Below are 15,988 nucleotides of genomic sequence, written 5' to 3' on the forward strand. Positions count from 1 at the left end.
AAAGGTTCGATACATGAGACATGCATTTTGTCAACTTGTAGTATAAGCGCTTCACAACCAAATGAGAAGTAGTACAAAGTTATGATCGTACATTACCACTCTCTTAAACTGGTTGGTGCCCCATTTGGTGGAGATGTGCCGTCCTCCCTCATCTCACACATGGTTCTTGTCTGAATTGTCAACAATCCGAACAAGGCATTACAGGAAACCCTAATTCGTTATAAGTCGGGTAAAAAAGGCAACAAAGGATGAAAAACGATGAATGATTGCCAAATGCATGGAAGTAAAGATCTCTAAGTGAAATGCATGCCCCAAAACAAATGATCATCATAGTTGCCTTTCTACCAGATGCAGCTTATTCCAACCGCAACTATTTGAATTACTACTTATTAGAACATAGCAAATCACTATATATTGATTCCAAACATGGCCCCGAATCTTTGCTTCATTGCCATTTCCTTTTAATTTTCTTTAATTTTAGTCTCCCTCCTTAACATTAATGCTTTCAATGTAATATGTCTTTATATGAGGTACGTAGTCCACCACCTCAGCTATTAAATATAAATGTGATAGATTTGACGTCTTCTCTCTCCTTTCCGTTAGAGAAAAGAGAGGAGAAGTGGGAAGTATTGCACTAACAAAATTGGTGGTAGAGAGTGGGGAGCGGACATCATTGAGGGAGGAAGATTCGTGGTCAGTACGGGTGGCAGAGGGCGGAGAGAGGTGGAAAATAAGCGAAAGATTTCATGCAAACGAAAGAAGGGGGCTGAGGTACTCTGGCCACGACGATGGTTGTAGAAGATGGAAAGTCTAGAAGAACAATGGGAAAAGCTCAGGTTAACAGAGGAAGAAAAGAGGAATGTAGAACTAGATGATAGTATTACAGAAGAGATAAAAAATAAGGGAGATAGAAGCTTGGTTGGCAAAGTGTGGATGGAAAGAAGGATTAGCAAAGGTGTCCTAGAATCCACGATGGCAAAGATTTGGAGGTTAGGTAGGGTGGCTAGTTTTCTGAAAGTGGGGAAGAATGTTTTTGTCATCACTTGCACAACCCATGCAATCAAACAGAAAGTTTGGGGAGGGAAACCGTGGTTGTTTGACAACCAATTGATGGCGTTGAAGGTGTTTGATGGATTCACTCCCCCACTGAAGATGAATTTTGAATGGGAGGAACTATGGTGTAGATGCATAATCTTCCTCTAGCTTATATCACAAAGGAAAAAGGTGAGTAGCTGGGAAGAACAGTGGGCAAGGTGATAAATGTTGACGTGTAGGATGATGGGAGTGGTTGGGGATGGTATCTCAGGGCCCACATCGAAATGGATCTCACAAAACCATTGGATAGAGGAAGAACAATTACTACATAGGTAACAGGCTATGGATCTCCTTCAGGTATGAGAAATTACCTCATATGCGCTTCTCTTGTGGTAGGATAATCCATAGTCCTCAAGGATGCCCTGAGAAGGAAAAACAGAAAGAAGGAAAAAATGAGAGAGAGGAACAATTTGGGGCCTAGCTAAGGGGGAGTTCAATGGGAGAGAGAAATTTTACTCAGGTTATTAGTAGAGATAACAGAAGGGAGGGTCGGTGGAGAAATGATGAAGGTGAAAAGGGTGTGTCGACCTAGAAAGGGGGAGAAGAAATCCTGAATGTGAGGCAGCGAGGGGGCCCAAGGATAGGTGGGACTAAAGAAATGTTGAATGTGGTTGAGGAAGTGTCTGAAGAGGAGAGATTGAAGGAAGCTGGAGGGGGAAAAAGGGATGGGAAAAAATGGGGGAAATCATAGAACCTTGAAATGAATGTGTCGGATGCATCTTTAGTTTGCACCCCACCGAGCCCTGGCAAGTCGGTGACTAGGATAGTAGGTCCCTGTGAGGGTGACGGTCGCCAGAGCAGGGGCAAGAGCAGCCCTTCTGTGGTGGCTCCCCCTGTTTTGTTGGTGGGTGGGGGTGCTCTGATTGGGCTTGGCATAGGTGTGGCAGAGACCACGAGCACAAATGTTATTACCGACCCTTTAAGAGAGTCCATGTGGGAGGATTCTGCATAGGCCGCGAAGTGGAGTAGCTACAAAAACTTCTCTCTGAGGTACTTCTTACATTCTGTATTCCTTTTTCACTTTCTTGATCTTGAGTCTCCTGTCTAATCTTGAAGCCAGTGTAGGGAATCAGAGCGCTAGCCCAACGCATTGCTGAGAATGAGATACGGTGTCTCCAGTCTGTAGTGGAACAAGGGAGGGAAGAGCGGGGATGCTTGGAGGCAGTGCTGGCTGTGGCCCGGGATTGGGCTTTGAATGCGCAAGAGTCTCTGAGTAAGCTCCAGGAATCGCAGGACCTTCTGCGAACGGAGAATGAGGATTTAAGGGGCCTGCATGAGTTCCACTTGCGTAAGATCAAGATGCTGAAAGGGGAGCATTCTAACTTGTCAGCTATTGCAGATGATCATAAGGCTTTGTTGGCTACAGCCAGGGTCTGCCAGGAAGAGGCTCTGGCCAACCTAGCTATTGCCCGTGAGAGGATTTCCGGTGAGGACGTAGTTATCCAGGATCTGGCAGCGACCTATGGCAGTTGCAAGAGGTGGCTACGTGATCAAGTAAGTAGCTGGGAAAGGCTCTTTCTGTCCGCGACGAGGCAGCTTGGACAGGATGAGTGACTACGTCATCCTCAACCCTCAACATAGTTTAGAGGCACTGGAGGCGCATTTGCGGGCTTTGGACTTCAAGACCCTCGAGCCTGACGCCGCCACCCTTAATGATGCTGGCGAGTTGGGGTCGGAGACAATCCCAGACGCATTCCTACCAGAAGATGACGACTCCGGCGACTTCCTCCCTGTGAGCACTTTTGGGCTGGCACAAGGGGAGGGAACTTTGAAGATCCCCCAGTTAGCACTGAACATGAGCGGGACCCTACCGAGATAGGCTCTTCTGATCCACAAGAGGGCTTGAAGCTTCCCGATCTTGACCCTCCTCCATAGTCGTAGTCCTTCTTTTCCTTATTGTTTACTTTCTTGGGGCCATGTTGGTAATAAATGCTACATGTCCCTTTGTAAATTGTAGATAACTTAATCAATAAAAACTTGTATTTTTCTTCTATGCCCTGACTGCCTTCTCATGCTCTGACTTATCCTCTCGCACTGTCTGGCTGCCATTTACTTGTAGTATTTTCATTTCCGATGTGACGCTTTGAATTATGCCCTTCTCTCGTTATTGTTGTACCTACCCTTTAGCCTTCCCAAAGGAGTGAATTAATGGCTAGCGTTTCTCCTACGGATCCAAAAGGATTTCAAACAATCATTCATTCATTGCCCATCCATTGGTTGTCCTGCCTTTATGATGTGGGTGTTGTTTCTCCCATGCATGCCATGAAATCTATGCTGGAGGTTTCTGCGAGATTCACGTCTAATATGATGGAGCCCTTCGACGTGTATATACCTTGAACCTTGGGATGTGAAGAGTCATTCCCAGCCTATATATAGGCCTTTCCCCCTTCATTGCCTCCCACCAAGTCTTCCCTCCTGCTTCCTCAAGTGTTCTAAATTCCTGCTCTCTTTTCTGCCCCCTTGCACTTATACTGGTTGCTCTTAACTTCGATGGGTACCTTGGGCCAGGGTTGGTCTTCTGATGCCGAGTCTTGCGATGAGTTCTCATGGAGACATGCGTGTGGTGGCCTCCTTGAGGCCTTGCGGATGCCTTTCCAAAATTCATGTTGTTCTTCATTACTGTGAGATGTTTTGAAAAGATGGCATGTCCCCAGCTTTGCGGGAAAATCGTTCAATAGATTTCCCTACCTCAGAACTCCTTGTCCAGTTCATGGTTCTTTCTTACATCTCGGGTTGCTCCCGAATCTAGGAAGAGCAGGGCTTCCTTCCCTAGTTGGGTTAGCAAAGGGGATTTCTGGTGTCCTTGGCTTGCTCAAGCCCGGACACTTCCTCTCTGGCCCAGGGAGGAGTAGGGGTGGAGTCCCGTGGAAGGGACCGTAGATGGTCTCTCCGTCAACTTGAGCTCTTAGGGTAGTCCATAGAACTCGGGCTAACCGCGCCTTCTTTTCCAGACGATTCCTGTCCTGCTTCCCAACCTCACCTCTGTACTTATGGGATAGTGCCTCTCTTGGATTATTGTTTGAACCTTGGGAGCCGCTGTTCCTTTTTGCCGATGGCGTCGTACCCATTCAGACCCGACTTGGACTTTCACACTGATCTTTCTTTTTTGTATCTCTTTGCATGGTTTCTCGTTGTTGCGTCGTATTCCCTTGGTTGTAATTGTCTTGGCAGTTGATGAATAAAACTTCTCTTCTTATGTCTTCCTATTCAGTTGCCTTTATTTTTTATGCTTTTACTTGCGTTGCTTTTCATTACGCACGCCTTTCACGAGCAGCGATGCACCGCTTGTTTGCTCACATCGCAATGAGTTGATGATTAACCTACTAGTACCCTTCCAAGCATAACTAACCTTCTACCCTTGCCAACCCCTGAGGCTATTTGTAGTGTAACCAGCTTGCGATCTTGCACATAAGGTCCCCATCTTGCTTGAATTATGCCGCATAGCTGAAGCCACGATGGAGATTCCCTCGATGTGCTGTCTTGCTGACTTGGCATCTTCTTGGTAGATGGCCGAGTGGCGCGTAAGCCAAACCCAACCAAGTTTGCTACAAAAGCCAATGCACAAATGTATATATTCAATTTAACTTGACCATTACTGACCTGTCTCGCCGGCTCGGTATGGTAGGACTCCAGGGCCAGTGCAGGCTTGAGCTGGTTTCAAGACTACCCGCATTCCTCCGAGGGAGGGGCATGTTCACTCCCTCAAGGAACTTTCCCTCCCCGGGGAGCCTTCAATCATTCCCTTATAGGAGCTTTCACGCGCGAGGTGATTTCCTTGGGGGAGGTCCTTTGTTCCCTGAGGGGAGCTGTCGTTCATTCTCTTACTAGAGCTTTCCCACGCTCGAGAGCATTCCCCCTAGGAAAGGATCATCATCCTCTCAGAGGAGCTTTCCTTAATAGGAGCTTTCCCACCGAGGAGTATTTCCTAGGGAGAGGTTTGTTCCTTCCCTCATGGGAGCCTTGGTTCATTCCCTCAGGGGAGTTTTCTCGCGTGAGGTGCGTGGCCACGGGAGAGGTCCGTCATTCCCTCAAGGGAGCCTTCATTCATTCCCTCGAGAGAGCTTTCCCACGTGAGGTGGATCCTTGGGGGAGCCTTCGTCATTCCCTCAAGGGAGCATTCCCTCGGGGGAGCTTTCCCGTGCAAGATGTATCCTCAGAGGAGCATTCTTTCATTGACTAAGAATCATAGTCATTTGCAATTTTGCAAGCAGATAAAAGACAAAAAATAGAAATGTGAGGGGAAAAAAAAAAAAAGAAGGGCCCTAGTTGTCCTTTCTTTTTGGCATGCGCCCCTTCTCCTCCCTCCTAGTCAAAATAGCTTGCATCCTGATGGGAGCCTGCCATGACTTCAAGACTGGTGCATGCCCTTGCAGCGTGTCGCTTCCTCTCTAGTGGATTTCAGCTCCTGCATGTAGCATTCCCGCACAGAGGCCTGCTTTCCCCGGATCTCACTGGTTCCTTGAATCGTAGGGAACTTGATTTTCAGGTGGTAGGTGGAAGTGATGGCTCGCAGCTGGTTAATTGTCAGGCAGCCGATGATGGCGTTGTAGGAGGAAGGAGCCTTCACTAACAAAAAGTCAACCATAACCAAGCTGACATAGGGAGGGTTGCCCACCAAAACTGACAGGGCGATGGTCCTCGCCAACTAGACCGTTTCTCCCGAAAACCCTTTGAGTGGCATTGGGGAGGGTATCCTCTACATTGATGAAGTTGTCAGCCTAATCCATGAACTCTCAGAGAGTGGCAATGGTCTTTTTTGCATGCTCTGCCATGAACATCGATCGGGGCCAGACCCTCCCGAGCAACACCGCCAGTGTAATCTTCTCGTCTTGGTCTTCCGCGGTTATCCACACCTTGTTGAACCTAGCCAGGTAAGTCTTCAGGCTCTCATATTCCCTCTGCTTGATGGTGAAGAGGTAAGCAACCGGCCTTCTTCATCTCCTGCTGGCCATGAAGTGAGTGAGGAATAGGCAGGCCAGCTCATTGAAGTTCTCAATGGATCCAGGCGCCAAGGAGCCGAACCACGTTCTCGCGGGTCCCTTCAAGGTCAGCGAGAAGGCTCTGCATGCTACCTCCTCGGGAAACTCATGCAACGTCATGTGGGCCTTGAAGGTCTCGAAATGCTCTACCAAGTCTCGGGTCCCATCATATGCTTCCATGGACGGGACTCGAAACTTTGGTGACAATAGGACCACCATCATCCGTGCGCTGTACGGTAGGCCCGTGCTAACCAGTAGTTGGTCTACTGAGGTCGAACTACCCATTTTCCTCAATACCTCCTCACACTTTTCCTGGAGGTTACACAAGTCCTACTGCATGCGTTTCCTTTCATCCTGGGCATTGTCACCCTTTGCCTCTTTTCCCAAATGGTGTTCACTGACACTGGGCTCATCCTGGTGTATCGAGTCTCGGAAGTTATCCTTGAGGGCCTGGTTTTCCTCCCAAAGGTCCTTCACTTCATCATTGAGCCTTCCTATGAGCTACTCCATAGCGGCTAACCTTGCTTCCATGCTGCTTACCATTCCTTCGTCCTGCTCTCGTGCCAGCTGAGAACGGGTCCTCCCAGGCATACGAAGGACACACTTGACCGTAAGATTAGCCAAATCCCATAGACTGTGCCTAATGTTAATGTCGTGTTTCGTACGCCCTCGGGCCGGGTTGCTCAGTGGCACGAGTCTTCACTGGCGACAGATCCTGTGGTAGGAGAGGGGTTGCTCCTGCGATGGCTCAGGGAACCTCCGATGCCAAAGTTAGTATAGAGTAGAGATAAAATGCTTAAAGAAGAAGATAATAGTGGTGTATAATTGACAACAGACTTGAATTCGTCATCTCTCTTACCTTGTAGTTCTAGGCGACCTTCTATACTTGGTCATTCAGGTTAGAAGAGCCGTACCTTGTGTTATGGGGCAGAGGGACGCCTCTCCTCGGAGTCTCCACCGCCATACTGCATTTAATGCGGTGTGGTTTTCTTGGTATTAGTCATTTAATGCGGTGTGGGTCTCTGGCAAAATTGCCAGATGTCGTCTCTTCCCTTTTCCCCGATTATGATTTCCCACGCCCTTCTGTAACGTCCCATCCCAATGTTGATGATTACTTCCAACCCGCACGGGTTTAGAGCTCGCCTGACTCACATGGGTATGGGACCCGCCTCGGGCTACCAAAGGGGGGCCCTTCCAAGCTTGGGCTGGCATTTCTGGAGCTCATGGGGCCTGGCGAAGTAATGGGCCTGAGGCAGTATCATGGGCTTTAGGCCCTGATGAAAATTCCCCCTAACACTATGAGTGGTTAGTTTTTTCTTGTGGGAAGCTGGAAATGACCTTCTTGCAATAAGAAAAAATTTGTGGATAAGAAAAATAGTAGAAAATCCCAAGTGTCTGATATGCTGTGAAGAGGAGGATACAACTATGCATATCCTATGGCTGTGTCCAGCAGGAAGGGATGTGTGGGCAGATTCCTTGAGGCCTATTCAGAAATGGTCAAGCACTGAAAGAGTTTCCTTGGTTTATGGGAGAAATTAATGGAAAGGTTGAAATAAGAGGAGTTGAAGCTGGTTGCAGTCACAATGAGGTTGATTTGGCTTAGAATAAATTTTTTCATTTTTGAAGAAAAGTTTAAAAGTTCCAGCAATAGTGAGATCAATCCTTGAAGATTTTCAATCAGCACAAGAGAATGATATCGCTCTAAAATCAGAGGCAAAGGTTTTATCTACAACAAGTAATAGTAACAAAAGAAGGTTGCAGACATGGGGGGAAACCAATGCAAGGATATGTCAAGGTAAATTGGGATGCCTCTCTTAATGTGCAAAACATGGGATAGCTATTGTCATTCATTATGAGAAAGGTGAAGTAATGGCAAGTGCCTATTATAAGGAGCAGCCAATAAAAGATCGAGCCTTAGCAGAGAGCTTAGTACTATGCCAGACTGTAGAGTTATGTAATGACCTTAGGTTGAATAAGGTGATTTTGGAAGGGGATGCCCAAGTGGTGGTGAACACTGTTAACAAAGAAGAAGAGGATTGATCTCTCAATGGACACATCATTGAGGACATCAAAGCAATGCTGAGAGGAAGGAAAAACTGGAAAGTGCAGTACATCAATAGGAAAGGCAATGAAGTGGCTCATTCACTAGCAAAGGCAATAGTGCAATTTGAGCATGAAGTGATATGGATCGAGGAAGGACCAGATTTTATTTATTTGCAAGTTTTAAAAGAATCTATTTGTATAGACTAATTACATATTAATGAAATGCATGAAGTTTCTATTTCAAAATATATATATATGTGTGTGTGTGTGTGTGTGTGTGTGTGTGTGAGAGAGAGAGAGAGAGAGAGAGATTTACTTTTAATGTATAGATGTTTAATTACAACCAAAAGAAAATATAATTCTATAAGTACAGCAGGTGCAATAAACGAGTCTTACAATTCTATGGTTGCAACCAAAGGAAAAAAAAGGTAAAGCTTGAATGAAGTGGAAATACCTAGTATTCTTCGACTGCCTATATTCAAAACTTTATTCAAAGTTATCTCTACATGAAGATAAAAAATTTTGTTAAAAATGTAATTATTAAAAAAACTCACATAAAAACATATGATATTTCAAAATGAGTCTTACCATTTTTCAGCTTATAGCTTTCAGCATCTTCCATCAAGTCTTGGGAGTCATACATAATGAAGAGGGAGCTTTCAACCAATTTTAAGTGTAAATAAGAGCTTCAACTGTTTTTAAGGCCAAGGAGCTTCAAAATGAATCTAAAACACGATCCCCAACACTGAATGCCAACTTAGAAGCAATAGTAGAGATGAGAATCGCCAACACATCCCGTGCTATATTAGCAAGGACCAGATATTTGCTTGAGTTCACATTCCACCATATTAGAATATCAAAGTCGGGTGTCAATCCTTCAAGGCTTCCCAAAAAATAATTATCCAATTCTGATTTGGACTCTACAACACATTTTGATGCTTGATATTGGTGATACCTACTATAGAAATCATCATCATCATCATAAAAAGTGTTGATTTGGGTCTCACCAGCACTTGATTGGCCCCTACTTAAATATTGCTTATACAATTGCTTAGTGATTCCCCTTAGTCGTGCAACAAGCTTGGATGATGTCGAGGCTAAGAAAGTCAATAAATTAAAACTCCAAAATTTTCAATTTGGAGTGTGGGTCAAGCATAGCTGCAACGAACAAGATTTTGTTTACCTTCTCAAAATTTTCCAATATTTTAATAACATCTTCTCTGACATGATTGCTAGCTTCTTACCCAATACTTTTAGAAAATTTATTCAGATGGCTATATAGTATATATATAGCAACTTCTTTAATGAACAAATTTGAAGTTGCACATAAGTTGCATACGTTATAGGAATGCTATTTTATGGTTTTTTTTTTCTTTTGTTGTATTGTAGTATATATGGTTATTTCTTGCCACTTTCTTTATGTTGAATTTTGTGAAAAATTATTTTTAATACCATATTTTATTTGATTTTGAACAATGAACATTTATGTAGAATCCGTGATTTTATTTTGGTGAAGCTGATTTATTCCACAAAAGCGAAATTGATAAGGTTTAATATGGTTAGAAATAAAAATAAAGAAAATATCTAAAATATTATAATACAAATTATATGTCATGAAATGTAAGAAAAATCACATGTTATATATAGTTTTTATTAGTTGCAATTTTTTTGTTAAATTTTAATTATTTTGTGTCAAACAATCACATGCATACCACGAGAAAAATAAAAGGATAATTTCGATAAATAATGCACAGGAATAAATTAGACAAGAGAACTAATATCATATAACCGTAAATAGTTCCAATCGTAAGTCTAAATTCTAATCACTTTCTTGAAATTCAGAGTAAAATTCAGAGTGTAGGCACAATCTCCATTTTAAAAGAGTTTTGTTATACACAAGCACAGTCGCGTACTAATCTGTGTATTAATACTGATTCATTCATACTTAAAATTTAAATTAACATTATTTTTAATAAAATCTATTTTTTAACTAATTACATCACATTTGTGTACAAATTAATACATAATTATACTTGTAACTATATTTTTCTATTCTAAAAACATGCGCCTAGTCCTATCCGGCAAACTAATTACGTACGAACACCGATTGAGTTAGGTTTGACGTGCACAAAAGGGCAACAACTAGGCCCTTTCCTCCCGCAATAGACCGGCCCGTCAAGGAGAAAACAACAAGCCGACATGGCCTGTCCCAGCAACGTACGGCCTTTGGGAACTAGCACTGTTGGTGCAGACCAGCACATCCCCTACTAATTCGGCTACTGATGGAAACAGTTCGGAGCGGCTTTCCATACCCCATGTCTAGAAGGGTTATTAAGAGCATCCCCATCCGGTTTTATTTCTTCATCTCTATAATTTAACTCAAATACTCATTTCTTCAAATTTATTCTTAAAATTTGTTTATCTTCTAAAAACCTCCTACATCCCATTCTCCATCCCTATCTCTATTCTTTTAAATAATATTTCTCTATTCTTTTTTTATTACTTTTTTCTCTCTCTTCCATTTACAATCTTAACTACTAACTGTTTTGTCTTATTATTATTTTTTTTTAAATATCACTTCCTACTAAATATTTATTGGAGATTAAGACTATCCAATACAGTATTTTTTTTTTAAATTGAAATTCGTAGGAATAAAATAAAATGTTTTTATTAATTAGTGTATTTTCTAACGTGATGACAAATTTAATTAGATCCGGACTCAATATCTCTAATGAAAAACTGAAAGTCACGTATTGATGATAAAATTTTTTAATTGAATGCAACGGTAATATTTCAGCAACTTTTCTTCAACGATAATATTTTCTGTCTTAATTACAAACGGTAATATTTTTTGTTTTTTCTCCAACGGTAATATTTTTTATTTTTTCTCCAACGGTAAATTTTTTAATCTTTTCTCTAACGGTAACTTTTTTTGTCTTCTCTCAAACGGTAACATTTTTACTCCTATGTCAAACGATAGCAGTAATTCCTCTATAAATATGCAAACTCAAGCCTCATTTCCTCTATACAAACCAAACTTCTATTGCATCCTTTCATCTCCTACTCCTTTCATCATATGGCTCGTATTTTCTTTCGCAAATTATTGACATACATATCATCTGAAGATGATAGCGATGTTCAAAACATGGAGGTGGATGATCAGTCATCGAGGCGACGTGGCAATAGCCAATGTCGTAAGTTTATTCGACATGATCATGTTCAAGGACACGAGCGTCTATTTCGTGATTGCTTTGCTGAAAATCCAGTATATCCCTCGAATCTATTTCGAAGGAGATTTCGGATGAGTCGTCCCCTATTTCTTCGTATTCTAAATGAAGTAGAGTCTTACGACCCGTACTTCGTCCAGAGAAGAGATAATGTTGGCGGACTCGGTTTATCTTGTATGCAAAAAATCACCGCAGCACTTAGAATGCTGGCGTATGGGGTTACTGGAGATTTTATGGATGAACACATACGTATTGGTGAAAGCACCGCAATGGAGAGCCTAAAAAAATTTTCTGAGACAGTAGTAACTGTTTTCTCAGAAGAATATCTAAGGTCTCCAACTGCTAATGATATAGCTCGATTGCTTGCAGTTGGTGAACAACGAGGATTCCCAGGAATGTTGGGAAGCATTGATTGCATGCATTGGAAGTGGAAAAATTGTCCCGCAGCTTGGAAAGGTATGTATTCTGGCCACATCCGTGAACCAACTATTATTTTAGAAGCAGTTGCTTCATATGATCTCTGGATATGGCATGCCTTTTTTGGTATGCCCGGTTCACATAACGATATTAATGTGCTAGAGAGATCTTTTATTTTTACGGAACTTGCCCAAGGGCGTGCTCCTCCAGTCAATTACACTATCAATGGCAACGACTATACTATGGGCTATTACCTTGCGGACGGTATTTATCCCAAGTGGCGAACTTTTGTGAAGACGATTCCATCACCACGTGGAAATGAGAAGAAAAATTTTGTGAAAGCACAAGAATCCGCAAGGAAAGATGTCGAGCGTGCATTCGGGGTACTTCAACAACGATTTGCTATCATTCGTGGACCTTCCCGAATATTTAAAGTGAAGGAACTAATGAATATAATGAAAACATGTGTTATTCTACATAATATGATAATTGAAGACGAGCGTGATGATAGTGAGTGTTTGAACATTGAATATGATCAACTTGATGATAATCTCCCCGAATTGTCGCGCAATCATACAACTGAGCTTACAGACTTCATCCAGCGTCATCATGATATTAGAGACAGTTCGGCACATCATCAACTTCAAGAAGATATAATTGAACATCAATGGCTTTTACATTCACAACATTAGTCAGGGTTGCTTTACCTTTTATTATTTCCTTAATGTAATTGGGCTCCTATGTTTAAGTTAATCAGATTTGCATTTGTATTTCGTTATTGTTATCAATTTCCCGAATATATTAATGGTAATCGAGTTTGTTTCTGAAAATGTCGTTGAGTCATTAATTGCACAACCATCATCATACTTCCCATATTATCAAATACAAAAAAGATTAATTACATGTATTTTTACACATATATAATTGTGTCAAACATAAAATAAGAAATCAAATACAAAATAATCAATCCAAATCGTCGGACCGACTGCGTCTCGCCATGACCTCCCTCTGGAGTTGCTGGAAAAACTCCCGCTGCAATTCTGGCATGACACTCACATCCATCATTATAATGCGCTGATCTGATTCCTTATTCGCGAACTCCACTTTCTTAGCCTCCAACCGCAGCCGTTCGTCCTCTTGACGTAATTTTCTGGCCTCCGTCTCCTTGTCATACGCCATCTTCTCGGCTTTAAGACGAAAAAACTCTTTCTCCTGAGCACATGACTCCTCCAACAGAGTATACTTCATCTTCCTGAGTTTGAAGTTCTCCTCTACATGCTGGCCTTGGGCCTTTCGTTTTCCTTTCTCAGCTTTCCTTCCAATTGGTCGGTCGGGCTCGATAACTTCATTCTCCATCACATGATCCGCCTCGAGATCAAAAACTGAATCAACTGTAGCTCCAGAACATCGAGTTGGGGTCGGGGATGGGGATATCGTCTTCCTCCGCTTTGGATCCTCCTTTGTGGTGCGCCAAATCCACTTAGGTTGGTCCTTCAACAGGTGCCAACAATGCTCGAACTGGAATAAGCATTTCTCGAGTGATTGGTACATAAGCTTCGCCTTCTCAAACTTGCATGAGAAAAAAATTAAAATATTAAACAAATGTTCGGTTCGAGAAATTAAACACAAATTACTGAAGTAATGATTTGGAAATTCTACCTTATCTTGTTCGGTCATGCCACTTTGATTTAACCCTTCAACTTGGGCTAGTTTCGCACAAAATTTGTTTGTGGCCTTTTGGATCACCGACCACCGGTGAATTAAGGATTTTATTGTCCACTCATTTGTGGTTTCTTTAAATTGTTGAAAGTACTCAAAAATTTTTTCCCAAAGCTAGGAGTGTTTTTGATCTGTTCCTTGGACGGCATCAAGGCTATAATTTAGTCATGCGGAGACAAGTAACTTGTCTTCCTCGGGAGTGAAATTCGCACCCCTCACTGATTTCCTAACGCCGATAGGCTCGTTAGGGGGTAGAGGTGGAGAGTCATCAAGGATCAATGGAGATGTTCCACATTGCCCACCATAAGTGGGCTCAAGTTGAGGATCTTCACTTAGGAGGTTGGTGAAGTACATATGACCAGGGTCTTGTGAATCCATCTCTAATAAAACCCCAAAATGTTAGAGCCCAAACAACTTGGAAAAGTTTACATCTTTTGTTCGGGGCTCAGGAACCGAATGGTGACATCAAAGATTTTTGGCCACCCACTCATGGCTGCAACACCGATTGCCAGTACTTGTTGGCCGTCCGGGTTACCTAACCATTGAGGAGATGGCCAATCATATCCCGTATCCCCACATGCGGTTGTTATCATCACAGCCGAGGGGGTTTACTTTACACATTACTTATATTCACAACATAATACAAAATACCAACCAAAACAGCATGCAAATCACAAATAAAAAAAATAAGAGCATCCCCATCCAAATCAAGTATTTATTATAATATAAAATATATTAATTACTAAAACGGCTCAGAATGGTGTAAATATTGACAGCATGCGTAAGTAAGGCCCCGAACATCAAATGGCTGCAAAACCCCACCCGAACCCCGATTGCATTTTGTGAAAAGTATCACAAACTGCAATATGGTCATCCGGATGAGAATTACCCCGCCATAACGATGGGTCCCTAATTAACACTAGTGAATTAACCCCCCTATAACACCATCATCATAGCCTATTGGAATGCATCCCTAGCCCGATATATATGAAACACTGCAAATGATATACAAGAATGGAACAAAATTTAATTAACGGAAATGGCTATTAATCTGAAAACAGAATCTGCACAGACCAATAATATTAACATGGAAGCTCAAATAAAATAATCAGAAAACAAATAATAACTTCAGTCATCGAGACAGTTCATCACTGTATTCAACTATCAAATTTGTTCAAAATGAAGGGTAAATGAATATCCACCAGCCACAAAAAGCCACATATGGACTGAGTACACATTTTCAAAAGAAATTGGAAAGGTATAAGTGCAAAAATAAATACCAGAAAACCACGGCCCCAACCCATTAGATATATAAGTCCAAAAATCAATCCCTACAGACTTCACACCTAAATGAGATACCAAGGAAACTTAATGGTAATATTGCACATGTTATTGGCATAACAAACATCGAACCTATCAATATAGGATGCAGAGAACCACAAAAATCAGTAGAATTTAACTCAAATTTTGGAAGATTTCTCAGCTTGCCAAACATAATTTTCAGTTTATACAACTACATAACCAAATATGTTCCACATAGAAAGCCACAAATGAAATCGGCACTTCCCAAATTCTGGCATGGTAATCGAAACAACACTCCCAAAGCCTCAAAAATCTGTCCAGCGATTATCAGAGCAACAAGGATATCAACAACCATCCGAATAACCCAAACAGAGCAACAATAATTGTCATTTTCAGACCCAATTAAATTGCTCAACAAATCTAGTATTTTGAGCAAGAAAAGATTACTAAATACAAAAAAAATCTGCATAGAAGAACATACATAACCACAAAGTTTCAGATCCAAACAATATCAATTTCGGCCCTTCAACAGATATCAGTGGAGTTATCAAATCTCAGAGAAATGGTAATTGAAACAACAAATTCTCAGCAACCCAATTTCTCCAACCATTTTCAGCGCCTAATTTGAGCAAGAATAGCTAGGGTTTTCAGATCATACATACAAAAATCTAGAGGTTTAAGCAAAATTAGATCACGGTAAATCACTGCAACCATGATTAAACCGAGATGGGGGATTTTGTTTTTGAGATAGAGAAGCTCGGTGGCCAGCCATGGAGGATGCCCGGTTCACAAAGTCCAGCCATGGAAGGTGCCGAAACATAGAAAGAGATAGGCCAATAGGTGAGAAACCAGCCATGGAGGAAAGCGAAAGTTTAGAGATTACCCACATTCGGTGCAAGCTTCGTCTGATTGCGAGGGAGGAGTCGAGGAGGTGATTTCGCACGGCCACCCAACTGTCCAGAGAAGAGAAACGCGGGACAAAGAAAGAGAAAAACAATTTGGGGACAAACAGTAGATGCACAAATATGGGGTATCACTGTACAAACCGGAAACCCAAATCGCATTTTAGGGATTGGGATGGAGAGCCATTTTCATCAAAACCCTAAAATTTATCCCCAAATTTTAGGGAAAATCTCGACATGGGGATGCTAATGGGGATGCTCTAAGTGCCCTCTCAAGAGAGATGCAGGTGCCAAGTCGTGCTGG

At 42.1% G+C, this 15,988-nt stretch overlaps 1 protein-coding gene across 1 annotated transcript; it reads left to right on the forward strand.

Annotated features, from left to right (window-relative positions):
- Positions 1 to 11,262: 11,262 nt before the first annotated feature.
- On the forward strand, positions 11,263 to 12,453 carry LOC122289333. Its single transcript, XM_043096314.1, has 3 exons — positions 11,263 to 11,509; positions 11,594 to 12,071; positions 12,273 to 12,453. Exons 1-3 carry the CDS (start codon positions 11,263 to 11,265, stop codon positions 12,451 to 12,453), a joined length of 906 nt encoding a protein of 301 aa, XP_042952248.1.
- The last annotated feature ends 3,535 nt before the right edge of the window (positions 12,454 to 15,988 follow it).

Source organism: Carya illinoinensis, chromosome 12 (genome assembly GCF_018687715.1).
Source record: "Carya illinoinensis cultivar Pawnee chromosome 12, C.illinoinensisPawnee_v1, whole genome shotgun sequence".
Taxonomy (NCBI): Eukaryota; Viridiplantae; Streptophyta; class Magnoliopsida; order Fagales; family Juglandaceae; genus Carya; species Carya illinoinensis.

Bases quoted from the DNA above. Each gene is read 5' to 3' on its own strand.
- LOC122289333 (XM_043096314.1), top strand. From the start codon at position 11,263: ATGGAGGTGGATGATCAGTCATCGAGGCGACGTGGCAATAGCCAATGT. The intron at 11,510-11,593 runs GTTTATCTTGTA...ATGAACACATAC, and splicing joins AGATAATGTTGGCGGACTCG to GTATTGGTGAAAGCACCGCA. The intron at 12,072-12,272 runs ACGTGGAAATGA...GCGTGATGATAG, and splicing joins GTGAAGACGATTCCATCACC to TGAGTGTTTGAACATTGAAT.